Source organism: Eurypyga helias, unplaced genomic scaffold (genome assembly GCF_000690775.1).
Source record: "Eurypyga helias isolate BGI_N326 unplaced genomic scaffold, ASM69077v1 scaffold323, whole genome shotgun sequence".
Taxonomy (NCBI): domain Eukaryota; kingdom Metazoa; phylum Chordata; class Aves; order Eurypygiformes; family Eurypygidae; genus Eurypyga; species Eurypyga helias.
In genome coordinates, this window is record NW_010241591.1 from 29,113 (window position 1) to 43,842 (window position 14,730).

General features: G+C 41.0%; 1 protein-coding gene across 1 annotated transcript in view; it reads right to left on the bottom strand.

The window, feature by feature from the left end:
• The window catches only part of APPL2 (adaptor protein, phosphotyrosine interaction, PH domain and leucine zipper containing 2), a gene marked incomplete at its 5' end in the record, with an annotated part of 30,440 nt that extends 18,903 nt beyond the window's left edge, over positions 1–11,537 (bottom strand). The window contains 3 exons of the mRNA XM_010148777.1: positions 497–568; positions 1,059–1,118; positions 11,439–11,537. Of these exons, the coding sequence (XP_010147079.1) occupies positions 497–568; positions 1,059–1,118; positions 11,439–11,537 (231 nt within the window). The remainder of the gene's footprint in view (positions 1–496; positions 569–1,058; positions 1,119–11,438) is intronic.
• Positions 11,538–14,730: the final 3,193 nt, after the last annotated feature.

Genomic DNA, 14,730 nt, shown 5'->3' on the forward strand with positions numbered 1-14,730 from the left:
GCTGCAGTGCCAACCCTGCCTTCAGCAGGCACGTCTGCAGCCTCCGCCACACATCCTCGGATTCTGCGTGACCTCACGGCAACTCAGCTGTAACCTCACTAATTCACAGTCACCCTGCACCCGTCCCTGGAAGCTTTTGACTCAAATTGCTGTGTTTAAAGCTTGAAAAAACGTATATGTAATTTTGAAATGGAATTAAATTTAAAATGGCCTCAGCCTACATGACATGTCCCCTTTCAGTCTCTTTTCTAATTCCCGTACTTAGGAAGTTCATCTTCACTCTGAGGACAGCATGCAGGGCAAATCCACAGAAACAGCTCTAACCATTATGAGAGGGTCATATGATACCTCTTTCCCCCCCCAGTTAAATGATTCCATAAACCCCAGGCACATTCCAGCCCTCAGTGGAAAGGCTCAGAGTCAAAAGGACAAAGACCAAAAGAAAACCCACCAATGCCCTACATTGTAAAAACAGAATACTGGCAATTCAGATTACCTCATCCACAACTTTTGAGAAGTAATGAAGGGTGGATATCACTTCTTCATCTCCTTTACCTAAGGCAAAATGCTGAAAGCAGAAACACACATTTGGTCTGTAAACCAATAAAGGTGAGTATAAAATACAGCACGAGTTTTACTACAAAGGCAAGGAATTCTCCTACAAAATGCAATAAACGATAAAACTAAAAGGAAAACCAGTACTCACTAATACATGCTCTTTTACCCTGTTCCTCTTGTTTTAAATGAATGGATTTTGGACAACATATAATTAATGCTTACTATACTGATTTTAAAGTCGTAGTCATGCAGTAGGAACAAACTGGTTTGCATCTTCATAGATTTATTAACTCATGTTTTGCACTTTTGGGTTTGTTGTTGGTTTTAAGATTCCCAGAAGTGACCTAACTCTCTTGAACATCCTGGGGAATTTTACAACAGCCTTCACATGAAACCAAGCAAAGCCAATGCCTTAAGGACGTTTGGAACTACACTTTTTATACAGACTTCTTTGCAAGTGCTGAGGTGGAAAAGAAATCAAAGGCCTATGTTGGACGTACCTGCTTTTCGTAGGCAAGGAGCTGCTTCGAAAGCTGTTGTGTGGCAAGACACATTTCATTCTAAAAACGAAAGTGACATACATGTTGACAGAAACCATGAGAGGTCTTTAGCTCTGCTGTTACTACTACTTTGTTACCAGCTTCTTGACTGAAATGGCAACTATTTACACAAACATTCAGCTGTATTGAAACAACCAGTCTCAAAATACTTGCACAGAGAGAGTAATAACAGGTACACTTCAGACCTAATCAACACAGTTTAGCTACTCTGAATAGGGGCAAGACTTGGGGTTTAGTCTTGGATTTGCTCCCACCCCCCCCAAAATAACAAAACTAGAACAACTTCAATCATGTAAGATGTCATACCAGCATAAGAATATTTGGATAATCATCTTTCCCAAAGAGAAGTAGTAGATGTGCCTTTAGATCATGCAGTCACACTCAGAGAACATACTGATGTAAGTGCTTTAAGTTGGTACAGGAGTACAAAACGGCACATAATTCTGCATTCTCATGGCTAAACTGGCCAGTGAAAGTACATGTGCTTATGCAAAGCAAGAATTATAAGGAGGTTGTATAATTTTACTGGGCAGCTGGAAAAAAAAAAGACAAGCATTCAGATATGCCAACCTTTCCTCAGTGTATTGCTAACAATAGTGTATCAAATCCTGTGTTCCCGATTTGTTAACTTAAAACTGGAACAAAAGGAGAAGGAGGGAACTGGGATCTGTCTTAACCCCTGTCAGATCCTTCCCTTCCTCAGGAATGCAGAAACCTAATCACTTTTCATTTGATTTAATTTTAAACCTTAACATAATCTATTCCTCTCTCCAAATATGTAAGGCCATAGAGATTTTGTAAAACTCAGAGCAATCTCTGAACTGCTTGAATAGCACCCTTCATGCTGGGGATGGCACAGAAAACCACTAAAACTGGGACAGTCTGATTGCCCTCTTGTCCTCCCTCATCGTCCTGAGCACGCAGAGGATGGCACAGTTAACTATCTGGGCCAGAGATGGAGAGACACCCTTTAACTTGTCCTGTCATCACCTCACACACCGCATTACAACCTGGTGCTCCTGCACCACCTTGGTACACCAGGAAGGAGGGTTAGTATGGACAGCAAGGCCCAAACTCTTCGCCAGAGTCTTAAGGGTGCTCCAAAAGAACAAAGACAGGTAGCCACAGCCTAGGCAACAGCAGCTGTATGTGAACACATGGCAGAAAAAGATGGGTGGGCTAATTCTGACCAAGTTAAAACATTATGGTGATATTACTCACAGGTGGCTGGAGGTGGGGTAGCAGAGGCCTTCCAAGGTCAAACAAGGGTTCAGAACTGAGTTAATCTGGGTCCAAATTCATATCACATGCACCCCATGACCATTCTCATCTCACAGTGATGGATTATTTTTGTTCCGTGTTTCAGACCAATTAGTAATGAGCATTACACTTTAGCACAATAATAATGGCAAGGATTCCTGCAAGACTTGCAGGCTGGTTATGCAGACTGTGTAGTTTTTAGTATGAAAAAGCTTTACACAAACAGCTGGCATTTAAGTATTTCCAAAGCTAGTGGATGGAAAAGGATGTTGTGCATTGTAATAAATTAACAAACCTTGTTAAGGGCTCAGGCAAAGACAGGAATTAGCCTTAACTATCTGTAAGAATACCTGAGAGACTTTGCCACCTTCAAAGTGGGAGCTAGCAAACAATGACTTAATAACAGGAAGGATGAGACTCCTTCTGTGTGGACTGATGGCATTAAAAGGGTTTATTTGCTTCTCTGCAAGTGGGTGGAGTCCAAACATGAATTTAAGATTACAAAAGGAAGCAGAGGTTCACAGACCTAGGATCTTTTTCATAAACACAACCTCACGGATAGAGCTGAGTAAGAAGTGCAAGAAGACTATGTCCTCACACAGCAACTGTGATGCCATCTGTCAGCTGTACAGTTGGGTGTGGATGAGAGAAATCTTCTGAAATAAACTGAGAGTTTAGAAACAGGCCTCTTTTACCCTTTTTGTTTCAGTTCGCTTATTCCTCCAGAGTCTGCAACTGTGCAGTCTGTTCTGAATTGGGAAAATAATCGCTTCTGGCTTAAACTTGCTAACACTAAAAGAAGCTTCAGAATAATGGGCTGACACCAAAGGCATCCTCTTCATTTCTGTTAGCCATCCTCAACACTTCTACCGGTTTGTTTTTTAAAGACTGACCGATCCCCAGTTTCCTCACCCAATATCCAAAGAGTAACAACATCACTCAGCTGTGTGGGACAGTTTGAGGATGGGCAATGCAAAGAGATGCGTGGAAGAAGCATCTTCCAGTGATCACCACTGCCCAGGAGCAGTCTCCAGTATATGACAGGATAACGGGGGAATTCATAATCCCTGAGGGTCTCAAAGAGGTGAAAGTTAACAGCATCATATCAAGTATATGATCAGGTGACAACAGTCACAGATAGACCCCAAGCAGACATTCATGGCACACTACTCCAGGTACAGAACAAATGGATGGAAGGGCCTGACTTAAAATTTACAGGATTTTGGGACAACCGTTCCGCACATCACTGATATCCCATTGATGCCAGCAGGTCATGTTTTTCATTTGTAGGCTTGGTTCTTTGTGTCAGACTACCACAAACAAACTTGTTACTCAATCCCTGCCCACGTGGAAGAGTTAATCCTGGGTCCTTCATCAACCTCTGCCAGACTTTGTTCCCATCAGAGGTACAAAATCATTCATTATATTGCCAGGAAAAGAAAAAAAAAAAACCCCACCAAACACCCCCATCCCACCCTCCCCAGAGCGCTGTAAGCAACTCCAGGGAAGCTAGCAAATTGAACCACAGTCACATTGCGTAAGGAACAGGAAGCAAAGTGCTTTGCTGACCTAGTGGTAATACTGCATTGCTAAGCACACTAATCTGGGAAAGTTTGGTTTAATCCTCCTCCCATTTCTTCCTAATCAGCCTTCTCTCCTCCTCCCCCAGAACTAATCAGTCTCAAGACTTAAAAGTTATTTGCATTGCTTCAACTGACAGACCCACTAAATCCAGGCAAATTATTTTATCAGGTTTTAATCTATTTCCAAGACGTTTTCCCATGGAATACAGCAACATTCTCTTCTTCTATCCTGAAGGGACTGGAATTCAGCGTACCACAGCAAAAGAAAAGCTACTATGCAATCCTGACTGCCTGCTCACACCTCTTCCACACTACTCGGACATTTCAGAATTCATCAAGCATTTCTGGAGCGGGACAGCTACTGACGAGATGATGTATCAGGCAGAAACCCAGTATAATCCTGAACAGAAATCCAAGTATTGTAAACGAAGGCAAAATTAACTAGCATTGGGCCTTGCAAATACATTCATTTTCATTAGATGGTTTTACTTAGCAGGGACAACATCGTTGCAGCATTAATGTAAAAAAGTGTATTAGAAGGAAAGAAGAAAGGACTGTACACAAACAGATATCACACAATCAGTTATGATTACAGATGTGCTGACTTATTTTTCTTTTTTAACCTTGACTGGCATGCTAGGGCACGCCAGCCCTAGGAAAATATTTTTATGAAGTTCCATAACAGCAGTTCACAGAGATAAGGCGATGGAAGTGGTGTCTCGAACCTAGCATTCATCTACCAGAAATTAAAAAGCAACAGATTAAAAAACATTGTTTAATTCTCAAGTTATTTCAGTACCTCACCCTGCCTTCAAATAAATCAGCAAGAAAACATCCAACTGCTATTTTCTGATCTAGTGCCAGAGCAAAGCCATGTAACTTTTCTGGGTTGATTCCACCTTCTTCGTTATCACCTTTATTCACCAAGCTGTTCACGTCATCAGAAGAGAGTCTGTTTTTCTGTGACCCATTTGTAATCAAACCTCCACGCCGTCCACCATTTACCAGTGACACAGTCCATCCCTTTTCAGGGTCTCTTTGTATTTTTCCAAAATAAACTCTGAGGGCTAATACACTGGACTCAGAAGATACTTCTACAGACAGTTGTTTAACAGACTCCAGATTTCAGGGCACATAAAGGATTAAGTTGAGCTATAAATTAACTTCTAAAGACAGAGACCTATTCCAGCATGCCCATTTCCAAACCTAATATAATGAAGCTTTCTGCAAAGCTACTTTCCTTCTCCAGCTAAAGCTGGCATTTTTAAAACTCTGCAAGTAACCAGCACACAGAACTGCCAATGGCTTCTTCATGTAAACCAGGCAAGATACTGGTATTTATTCATGCACCCTGTATGGGCAGAATGACACGTAACAGAATTTGGCTTACATCTGGGAAAGCTTAATGCCTCATAAATGAGGGAAAAAAACCAGGAGGCAGTTGAAGGAGGAGGTCCATGAGGTAGTTGCAGCCTCTCATCTTTTCAGAGCGAGGAAACACATTTACCTTCAAAACCAGGTTCAGCACAGAAAGAACTGGGTCTTGACACAACAGTTTTATGCAGCTCTGTCTACATGTACGTCATCTTCCCATAAAAGACAGTTCTCCAGCAATCCAGTAAATGTTACAGTCCTGCAGGCTTAGGTTTGCATATTAGAACACTTGGAAACATGAACCCAAGGGTGAGGGAAGCTAAGCCTCACCAGGGTGCTCAGGCTGCCCAGCACTTGACAAGATGAAGCAAACATATGGCTTGCCCTGCTGCTGATCCACAGCACGGCATTCAGTCCTCACAAACACGAAAGGTTCAGCAAAAGATTATCTAACAGCCTCAAGAAACAGAAGCCGCTAGTCAAAACTCTGCTGTAAAACAGTAAAAGCAGCTACAGTAGGACGGCTAGTCCAGTAGGGAAGGAATCTCTTCAGTTCCTTGCGAAGCAATTACTGTCAGCAGACGGCTGTATGTTGATGCCTCCTTGTAGTACTCCAGTCTCCAGATCCTGCTTAGCACAACATTAGCTTCCTTCCAGGCATGGCGGCAACTCCAGCTTCACAGGCAATATTAAAAACAACCCCCATGGCTTTGTAAACACAAGTTCTCATGTGATAATGCTCTGCTTACCTCTGCTAGCAACTTACACTGAATACCCCTCAGGGAGCAGAGAGGTGTATGATGCAAATTTACAATGAATGTGGAACAGTAACACATACGATATTTCACAGAAGTCAGTGCTGACGACTGTAATTTACTGCAAGTGTTTGTCCTGTCTAAGGCTCTGTTGAAGTTTTGCTACGTGGAACTGAAAGCTTACAAACTGCTAACTTAAACCTAATCGTTTCAAAAGGTTGGGGAGGAAAAAAAAAGTCTTACGTGAAGAGGCAACACAATTGCTCCCTCAGACATGAAAATAAAGAAGTTAAAAGAAAAAATGTATCAGTGCTTACTTGTTAGTTTCATGGGAACTAAGGTAAGAACTCTGAACACTTGGGGTTTGCTATGCAACACAATATATACGAAAAGCTGTGCGTGCCCTAGGGACCCTGACACCTACCTACTGAGTAATAGCCTGCTGAAGTCAATACATAGGAAGATGAAACAAGCAGCACCATTGAAAAATTCAGACATGAGGTGTCTTGAATTTTGGGAGAAAAATAACACTGGAATAAAGCACCACCTACCTAAAATAGCCCTGGGCAGATACAAGTTGTCCTGATACTCACGTAAGGTGGTGTACATAACCTAAGGCTATTCCATAATTGTCAAGAGTTTCCCTAAGAGTCTGGACATTAAAAAGCAGTGAGCCCCAGAGGTTGTTGCTGCTTTGCCCATGTGACTCTGGAATCACAAGACAACTGCGCGGAGACAGAGATACTGAACAGAATTACACTTTACAATTCCATGCTGTTCTCCCTCTCTAGATATATTGATAAAGGCACCATGGGTTTTCTTTTTATCCCTCTTCTGCCACCACTGCCCTTAGTATCTAGACTGATTTGTCAGGAATAATAAGATGAAAACTCTTTCCAATGGCAAAATTCTGCATGTTACTTTCCTCTAACCTGCTTAACTGTTTATCCCTTCTAATAATCTGTAGAGACACAAGTCTCCTGAGTTTCTCAATGGCATTTTGTTTCAAGTTAAGAACCCAGCTGAGCCATTTCTACAGCATGATGAAGAAGGGGAGATGATAGTAAAATTCTGAGAAGGGTTTACTGTGACAGTGGAAAGTCAGGTATGGAAACTGGGCACACATTGCTCATACACCATTGCAAGAGCCTCAGCATGCAACTTAAGTAAATGAAGTTTTCTAATAGTCCCAGCTTGCTGTATTACATATTGCTCAGGTAATAAAATGTCCAGAACGATGAACATAACATTCACAGACAGCAGTAATGCCAGATGCATCATCAGAGCTTGCTTGCAAGGGGGAAGAACTACAAGAACAAACTCTGTAAAGAAGATTTCCTCTGTAAGACCATTAATGTGATAATTACTTCAGGGTACTACAGCACAGATGGGAGAACTACAGCAGGAAGAAGTACAATACGTACTCACACGGATGTGGTTTATTTGATGAAGAAATATAAAAACGCTTTACTGTATTTACACATGCGGGCTTGCCAGATCAACCAAACCTCACACCTCAAGCACAGCTCATACATTTGGTTCCCGTGACTTCTCCTTACTCACGACATCATACACGGCATCCGCCTTGTAGCATCATGGTCTCTTATTTGCTAAAGAACGCCATGTGCGAAACAGTCCCCGCTCCGTCACATCCAGCGTGGGTGCCCAAAGAGGTGAGAGTGCTGATCCTGCACAGCAACCAGGGGCTCGTCACATGCCGAGACCTTGCACTCAAAGGCAATCCTCTAGCAATACATCCCCCAGCTGCAGCTTAGTGTTATGGGCCCTTCCACATCGAGCGGCTCCAGGAGCCCAGACAGTGCCTCCGCCAGCGAGAGGATGCTGCCGAACCCACCTACTCTGGGACAAAAGCGAATTCAAGTCATTTCAAAGGTCTGTCTACATCGTTTACTGGGGGCATTCACTGGGATGGGCTTCATCCCAACAACTGCCCTACTGCCTTGAGAGAAGTTAAAGGCATGCAAAATGAAGTCCTGCTTGAATACACCTAAGTGTGAAAGCTTAGGTACCCAGCACCTAGCAGAAATCTGTAGCTTAAGGAACAAAAGGAGTGTTCAGAAGGATTCCTACTTTTCTAAGCGTTTTTTAAAAACCCAGGCAATTATTTCTATCCTTCTCACATCCTTTTCAAATGCACCAATGCAACTGTTCAGAGCAGCTTGAGCTGGTGATTTACAAACCTTCTGCTGCTCTCCACACTGAGCAGTGTTTTAGGACAAATATATGTATATATCCACACGGATAATTAACAGCTTGCAGTTGGTACTAATTACTACTCCCCTGAGACTTTTCACTGCATCCACTCAGAACCATGTACTACTGTAATTCGATCACAAACTACAGTGGCTTAAATTACATGAAAATCTGAGTTTTCATAAGAAACATCAAACTTCCAGTAAACTTCTCCAGAAAATCTTGAAAATATGGTGGAGACATCTGAGAAATTTTAATGTTCAGGATGTAGTTATGAAGAAAATAAGATTTACGCTTTTAAAACTGTACTAACTGTTCTGAAGGGGCATAAATCCTCATTTTTCAATACTGTGGACTGGTAGAACCCACTGCTGTTTTGTCTGACTGCCATGACTGTGATTCCAGACATTTGTATGGCTGTGCAAACAGAACTTGTGTCATTGCTTCACAGTAGGTCAATTAATTCCCATATTACAGATCAGGAAATGAAGAGCAGGGGACAACAATGACTTTGCAAAGGTAAAATTTTAATTGGGGAAAATAAAAAAGTTCCTGGCTCCTCTGTACTCTGAATTTTACACTCTACTAAACCTTGTTCCCTCTCAAACTGGGAATGGTTGGTAGCACTCCCTAAGGTGCCGCTAGTGAGGCCCAGACAATGTGTCTCCTAACAACGCATCAGCAAAGGTTGATTTTCTTTAGGCAGCAAAGAAGTATTACACACATGCATCAGCAAAGGTTGATTTTCTTTCGAGTTGTGATAGGCAGCAAAGAAGTATTACACACAGCTTTTTCTTAAGAGTTCATTCACATTTAGTGGACAGCTGAGCGTTCACTTCTCTTTCTATGGCAACTGCAATCAAAGTTTTGCAATAAGGGGTATGCCTCTCAAAAACTGAGGGCGAGTTCAGTCAGAACACATGTTTTCCTTCGAAATATTCAGGAGCAGCTCCTTAAAAGGACATACTGGTATTTGCAAAGCTCAGTAAAACTAGTCAGAAATCAATGTTAGTCTATAAAACATTCTCTTGGGAATTAACCAGTGTATAAGGCTGAATTAATTATTTCCATTAATTTTATTTAGAAAACAGAATTTTGCCTTAATTTTAATATGTTTTTAGGTCTCATGCAAAAATATCAAGACTTTTTAAAGCATATATATATAAAAAAAAACCCCAGACACAAAACATTTCAGTTTTCTTTTCCACTTAGATAACTAATATGATTTACTTACGCTTTCTTGTTACTGCAGTGTCGTATTTTTGCCACTACTGGCTCCCGAGAATACAAACCAAAACTGAAGTCACAACACAAAGTGATTCCCAAGGAATTAAATGGCAGAAGCAGCAATGCTAGGAACACTAAATGTTGAGCCAATGCCCTTGGTAAAGTCTCTAACACTGGCCACTAAAACTGAATTTTCTTATGTCAATGGTAGTGTAGGGTGCCCTCCTCCACATCCTTACAAAGCTTGACTTTAAACAACTGCTGTGCATCTCCCGTCTCAGATGGCATCAAACATCTGATGAATTACTTCAAGGAACATATTCAATATTCACAAGTGACTGCATATTTAGCTCAAATTACAGCAGGAAGAAAGTGGCCAAGAAGTTCTAGGAGAATGGACTACACGTAGCAGTACTACAGAGTACAGATGCATAAATGCACTGCAGCAGTGAAGAAAGAGGAAATGCCATAACTGTGGGGCACAGAAATGGAAAAGGCTGGAAATGGAGATGTAAAGGAAGAGGCAAACAAAAGCATACAAAGCATTTTTTCATGTATCACAGGCCAGAGTAACCACTTCCTTAAATGCCCCCCTAAAAAGGCATCAGCCAGGCAAAGGGACACAAGAGTTCACAAGCTGGACAGTTACAATCAAGCCATATTTATCCTCTGATTTCCTTCTTTCACCTACTTCCATCCTACCTGCTCTGTGGTCTCAGATTGCTACTAACCAAGATGCACACACTCTTGCTACTCTTAAAGCCCCGTGACTACCAAAATGCCCACCACTGACTTCCAGTGCTGATTTCATGTCACCTCTCCTGCCCCTGGCTATGTGCTGTATTGTTTCCTAAGTATCTGAGCTCTGCTTTAAGGCTCTGATGGCTCTGCATTTCCACGGGATCCCCTACATGCACACTTTGAAGCTCTCCAAACCTGGATCTTCCAGGTGTAAGCAGCTAGGTCCTGGGCAGACAGGACATTTCTTTTAAGTCATACCATCAGTCACCCAAAAGAACTATCCTGCCAAACGGACTTACACGTGCAGTAGTTTTATAGCTGAACTGATTCCTGAAAACGTAAGAATCAGGCACTTAATCTTGCTGTAAATTCAAAATACCCCCATTCTCCTTATCTCTCTGTGTCCTCTGATTTACTGGTATTAAGAACAGAAAAGCTGTTGTTTCTAAGGAACTGAGGTATCTAACCTACATAAAACTTGCACAAGTTCCACGAGATACTGTGTGTGTCTTTAAAGACCTAGATATGGTATTTTGAAATATTTAGTTTTATCCACATGGGAATCCTAGCCTCACTGAAAATCGCTCATTTATAATACTGTTTTCCAAAGCATGACTGACTTACACATTTTACTCTCAAAGGGATTTAGTCATCTAGGTCATGTAAGTGCTTTAGAAAGTGTTAGTTTTTTCTGCTCCTGCTCCCATATTTTTCACAGTGACTACTTTAGGTACTCATCTTCAGTATGACTCCAAGTGTACATTCTCTCGGTAATCAATGGACACAGACAGTTCCTTCCAAACGGTGAATCACAGCATCCAAGCTAGAAGCCTAAAGTCAGTGTGAGTACCCTACCTGTGTATAGTCTCTACATTTAGGCAAGCAATTTTGTCAAGGCTGAGTTCCAACGTACCATAAGGTAAGGATGTACCACAATTTTTCTTTTACTGTTTGGAGACAGACAAAGCAGATAAGATTTTTTTCATGCTTATGACTTTTCTGAACATCAAAGCGGGAAGGGGCTGAGATATGAGACGGAAAACACCCACAACTCCTCTTAAACCACAAGAGGTGCAGGTACTTGGCACCTTTCATGCAAATAGCATCACAATAGCAATTTATCTTCTACTGCACATCAAACAAAAGAAACACAAATGAAAAATTACCTGAGCACCATAGACTCTCTGCATTGCCTGAAGCAACTGGTTTGTATATTCAGTCAGGGTTCCTGCATCTTCTTCAAACACACTGAGCAAAGACCGAGTCTTCAATAAAAGAAGAAAAACAAATGGTTTTAGTCCCATGTGAAAATACCAAAAAGAATCATAAACAACTGTTAATCGATGGTAGCAAAAAAAAAAAAAAAATCAGAAATAATAAGCCTTTCACTTTATATTATTCTGATTATTCAGAATCTCCAAACATGTAGAAATTAGTCCTTCTTTTATGGATAGGTAAAGTGAGGCATAAGGAAGTGAAGTGACATAATGCTACGGCCAAATCCTGACTCCCACTCTCTTGCTCTAACTAATAGCCATTCCTTCCAACATAATCAGGAATGTAAAAAATCCAGAGTATCTGCCTGCTGACTACAGTAATCCAAACCACGTTAAGGACTCTGGGTCAAACACCACTGCTTGCTCATTTTACTTCTCTAATGTCAGACTGCATTAGAAGCATCCCTTTCCATGTGCTAATTTACAGAGTATTATTCACTCTCAACTGTCTTGAGCAACTCTTAAAGGGCCACTGCCAAAGCCAGCTGACGTAATGGGACCAAACAATCCAGTGTTCGTCTACAACAACAAGCAGAGAAGTATACACCCACTCAGAGAGAACCCGTACTTTCTCCATTCTGCTAGCTCATCCTTATCAGCAAACGGGAAAAAAGAGAGCATAACAACTTGTGTTAGCTTAAAGACAAGAGTTCCCTTGGTTTGTTTTGGTGGAATTATCAAGAACAAAGAAATATGTTGCTGACACAGCTCCTGAGATGGGAAACACAGATACCTCAGAATAATGCTGAGCTCCAGAATTTGCTAGCTCAAGGCAATAATGAAAGAGGGAAGGCCATTCCTTTAACAAAGTCATGATCCATCCTTGTTCTTAACTTCAGTAAATCCAATCTATTTGATGCTAACTGGCAATGTCTTTCCATCTGTACAGCTAATTTATATGACATTACTTAGCTTCATCTGCTTACGTGGGGGCACGCATAAACCCCAGCACCTTCATAATCCCATCAGTCCTGTAACAGAGCAAGTGCTCTGTCTATCCTCCTATTACAGGAATCTCTGATGCACCCGACAGATTCAGGGTCAAATCTGGGAAATTCATTTCCAAGACTTAAGACAGATCTCTAAGTTGCTTCACTCTGTTAACAGAAGGCACACGTACTTCCCTGAGGCATTTGTTCTTCTCTGTAAAAAGCACTGCCCAGGCTTTATGTTTGTTCTGAAAAAGTCTAAATCAGCATCCTTCAAGAACCCTGACCTAAGATTAACTATCATTTCGTCTCTCTCTAGAAGTATCTAAGCCAAAAATTGTGTTGCTCAGCAGTTAAAGGACATGACTGGGGAGTCAGTCCCTGGGTTCTGTTCCAGACACCACACAGGAGTACTTCCATACTTTGAGTAACATCAAAGCTCTCAACGTTTCGTTCTGCAAAGGTGCTGAGCTGCTACAGTACTTCCTACCTCAGAGACACTGGCAGTCAATGCATTTGGGAAACCAGTTTCAGATGTTAGCATGTAAGGAGATATGTAATACACAGCACTCTTTTCAAATAAAGAGAACATAAACCCCAAAGGACAGAGGAACGCCAAGTCAATAAAACAGACACCAAGATCCCAAACTTATATAGGACCTTTGTGCAGAACTGCCCTACAAGGACAGTGGTGTGATTCTGAGACTTTTCCACACTAAGCTATTACTTCAGTAATTGAAAACATATTGCTTTTCAAAAATATCTGGTTTAAAATGTTTTATCCTCAATGATGCATTAAAATAAGTAAAACTAATGTCAGCAAATTATCTTCTATCTATACAGTGCTCATCCTCTTTGTTTTGTGTTACAATGGCACATGAAATGCACAAGGTATGAAGATGGTCAGAACATAAATCTAGGGAAATCAAAAATGATAAAATTTGACACAATGTTTATTGGACAAACTTCAAGCCAAAACTGAAAAGTTACAAATAAATTGCCTGAAGTAGGCTACAAATCACACATTTCTGCATGCTGGAAAAGACTTCCAAACACAGGAATGTCAGCTACATTCCTAAATATTACTGAAATTTTGCAGGTTCAGTTTTTCAGATGTCTAAATATGGTTGAGTTAGAATAGCTCTGGGCAGTAATTTCTGGAAGGCTTGGCCTCAGTTATTAGCACATTGTTCAAAAATAATAAAACCAATAAATGATTCAAGCAGTTTGGAAGTTATTCTTGGAAACTTTTATAGTTAAGACCACCACTTTAAGTTACTGCAACAAAATGTCAGCATTTGTATATTTTCATTGTTGCTGTTCTGACAAATTCTGGAATAGCAGCTAATGTTCCTGAAATAAACCAGTAATCCAAATATTAAGCTAACATTTAGGAGGCCTCATTAATAGCACCATTATCTCGGCTTCTGGAAACATAGGAAAAAGATTTCTATTTTCATGTACGTATTTCCCTTGGTTTTAGCAGGGCTGCTTATGTAAATTTCTCTCCTATTTAGCGGCCAAAAACTTCAAAATTAGGACACTTCTTATGGCCTTTTTCAGCCAGTGCTTGGAGGCAAATCAAGACAAAAGTATTTTATCACTGGGGAGAGAGAAATCAAGTTTCAGAAAACTGATGAAGAAATCATTTTGGCTTAATTCTCGTCTTGCGTGTTATTTACGTATGTCACACAGGTTATATGAAGTGAAGCTATATCCTCATTTTACCATCCCTTTGCATTGCTGTGACTGCACAGGACAGAGGTGAATCACGTCACTTCACACAGAAGTAAATGATCCCATAAGCTGCTACGGTGTAAGTTTTGTGGGACAGAGACCGACTTTTTGCTTTGATTTTGTAGCACCCAGCTCACAGATGGACCCTGTTGCACTGTGAATCTAAAGCTCTCCCCAAGAAAAATGTAATAAAAATGTAAAAGACTGACACCTCTTCTCCACCCCCACCCCACTCCCGCATTTCCTTGCATGAAAAATTAGATCTTAGCAACACTGGGCCATTATAAAAATAAAACAATACCCCTCTCCCTCCCAAAGTTGTAGGACTTGAACAAAATGTAATGACCAAATCTAGCCAAAACATCCTGCAAATACTCGAGTTTACACACAGCCTGGTATTTCCAGTAATTGCAAAGGAGATGTTAACAGCCGTCATTTCAAGTCAGAAGAAAGATGAAGATCTCCAAATTCAACTCAGTGCATTGTTCAGCTGCTTTCAGTCAGTGTTACGTTTT